Genomic DNA, 1,619 nt, shown 5'->3' on the forward strand with positions numbered 1-1,619 from the left:
CTAGTCTACTAATTTATTGTTAGGTTATGTTTTTATAGCAACTATATTATTATTATTATTTTTTTTTTTACAACTGACTACCATAAGTGTTCTACCGTGTGGCATAAATTAAAGACCAAACAGAGACATCAGAGACTTGGCTTGAGAAACCAAAGATTACCCTAAGTGCATTAGTAAGGATAAACAATGCTCAACAGTGGTTGTAGGAGAAGAAAACTAGGAAAGAAAGAACAAAGATTTTCCAAGAGAGTCTTCAAAGCCAACCCCAGTGACTTCACGGAAACTGTTTTTTGGAGTTTTCTGTCAAAGTCTAGTTCAAAATGACTGATGTTTTAGGTGCTTAAGAAGGAAACTTTGGAGTCTTCAGTTGGAGAAGGAGGTGGGGCTGGGGGTACTTCGGAGCCAGCTGCACTAGGGGGATGAGCTTGTCCCAAATCCATATCTGAGGGTATCTCCCCGGCTTCATCACTTTTCTTGGTAAATCTCTCTTCTCTCATGGTCATGGTGATTCGGCACCTGGTCACCTCGGAGGCTAGGTCTCTGTAGGGGAGGTTAATGCTGTTGCCCATGGAGCCTTTCTCTGCCATGGCCTTGCACTCAGAGGATTTAGATTCACCGCACCTGTGAATCTTTTGATTCCAGATCAGCTCAGGATATGACCCTTTCCACACCTCAGGTCATGGTCTTTGAAGAGATGCCTTCATTCTATGCAACCTCGGTTCCCACACATCAGTTACTCCACTGTCTCAGAGAAGGAAAAGTCCTAAACCACCGCTACTAGCAACTATATTATTTAATGTTTTTCTTCATACATGTTTTCAGTGATCATGGTACCCAGAGAATGGTCTCTGTAATGGAATTCCTTGATGGGCAATAGGTCGGGGCAAGTGGAATTGACTCATTTTATAAAATACTTCCTCCAGGATGGGGCAAAGTCAGCAGATCCCCCAGCACCTGCCCAGCAGTACAGCTCTCCAAGTGTCGCCCAACACTGAACCTCTCTCCCTGGGACAGCACTGCATATTGATTGACAAAGGTTCTATTCCAGAGGTTGGCACAGTTTTTCTGAAAAAGGTCAGATAGTAAATATTTCGGGCTCTGCAGACCATGTGGTCTCTGTCACAACTGCTCAACACTGCCCTTGCTTGGAAGCAGCCATTGGCAATGGGTGTGGCACAATTCCAGCACCTTTTCTTTTTTTTTGTGGTATGCGGGCCTCACTGTTGTGGCCTCTCCCGTTGCGGAGCACAGGCTCCGGACGCGCAGGCTCCGGACGCACAGGCTCAGCGGCCATGGCTCACGGGCCCAGCCGCTCCGCGGCATGTGGGATCTTCCCAGACCGGGGCACGAACCCAGGTCCCCTGCATCGGCAGGCGGATTCTCAACCACTGCGCCACCAGGGAAGCCCTCCAGCACCTTTTCATTTACCAAAACGAGTTTGGGGTCATAGCTTGCTGACCCCTGTTCTATTCTTTTTTTTCAATCTCCAAGCAGAAAATTCCATTTGGGGAATGATATCCAGGATAGGTTACATTTAATTAGAGTTATTTATATGTTGTGATGTGATAACCTGGCCTCCTATATTGGGTGGTAGAGACACAAACTATGGAGTCAGAGAA

At 46.4% G+C, this 1,619-nt stretch overlaps 1 protein-coding gene across 1 annotated transcript; it reads right to left on the reverse strand.

Moving 5' to 3' along the window:
- Positions 1 to 332: 332 nt before the first annotated feature.
- Positions 333 to 587, reverse strand: LOC131750417 (myocilin opposite strand protein-like). The gene has a single exon (XM_059052871.1). It carries the CDS (start codon positions 585 to 587, stop codon positions 333 to 335), a length of 255 nt encoding a protein of 84 aa, XP_058908854.1.
- Between the last annotated feature and the right edge of the window lie 1,032 nt (positions 588 to 1,619).

Source organism: Kogia breviceps, chromosome 2, assembly GCF_026419965.1.
Source record: "Kogia breviceps isolate mKogBre1 chromosome 2, mKogBre1 haplotype 1, whole genome shotgun sequence".
NCBI lineage: Eukaryota > Metazoa > Chordata > Mammalia > Artiodactyla > Physeteridae > Kogia > Kogia breviceps.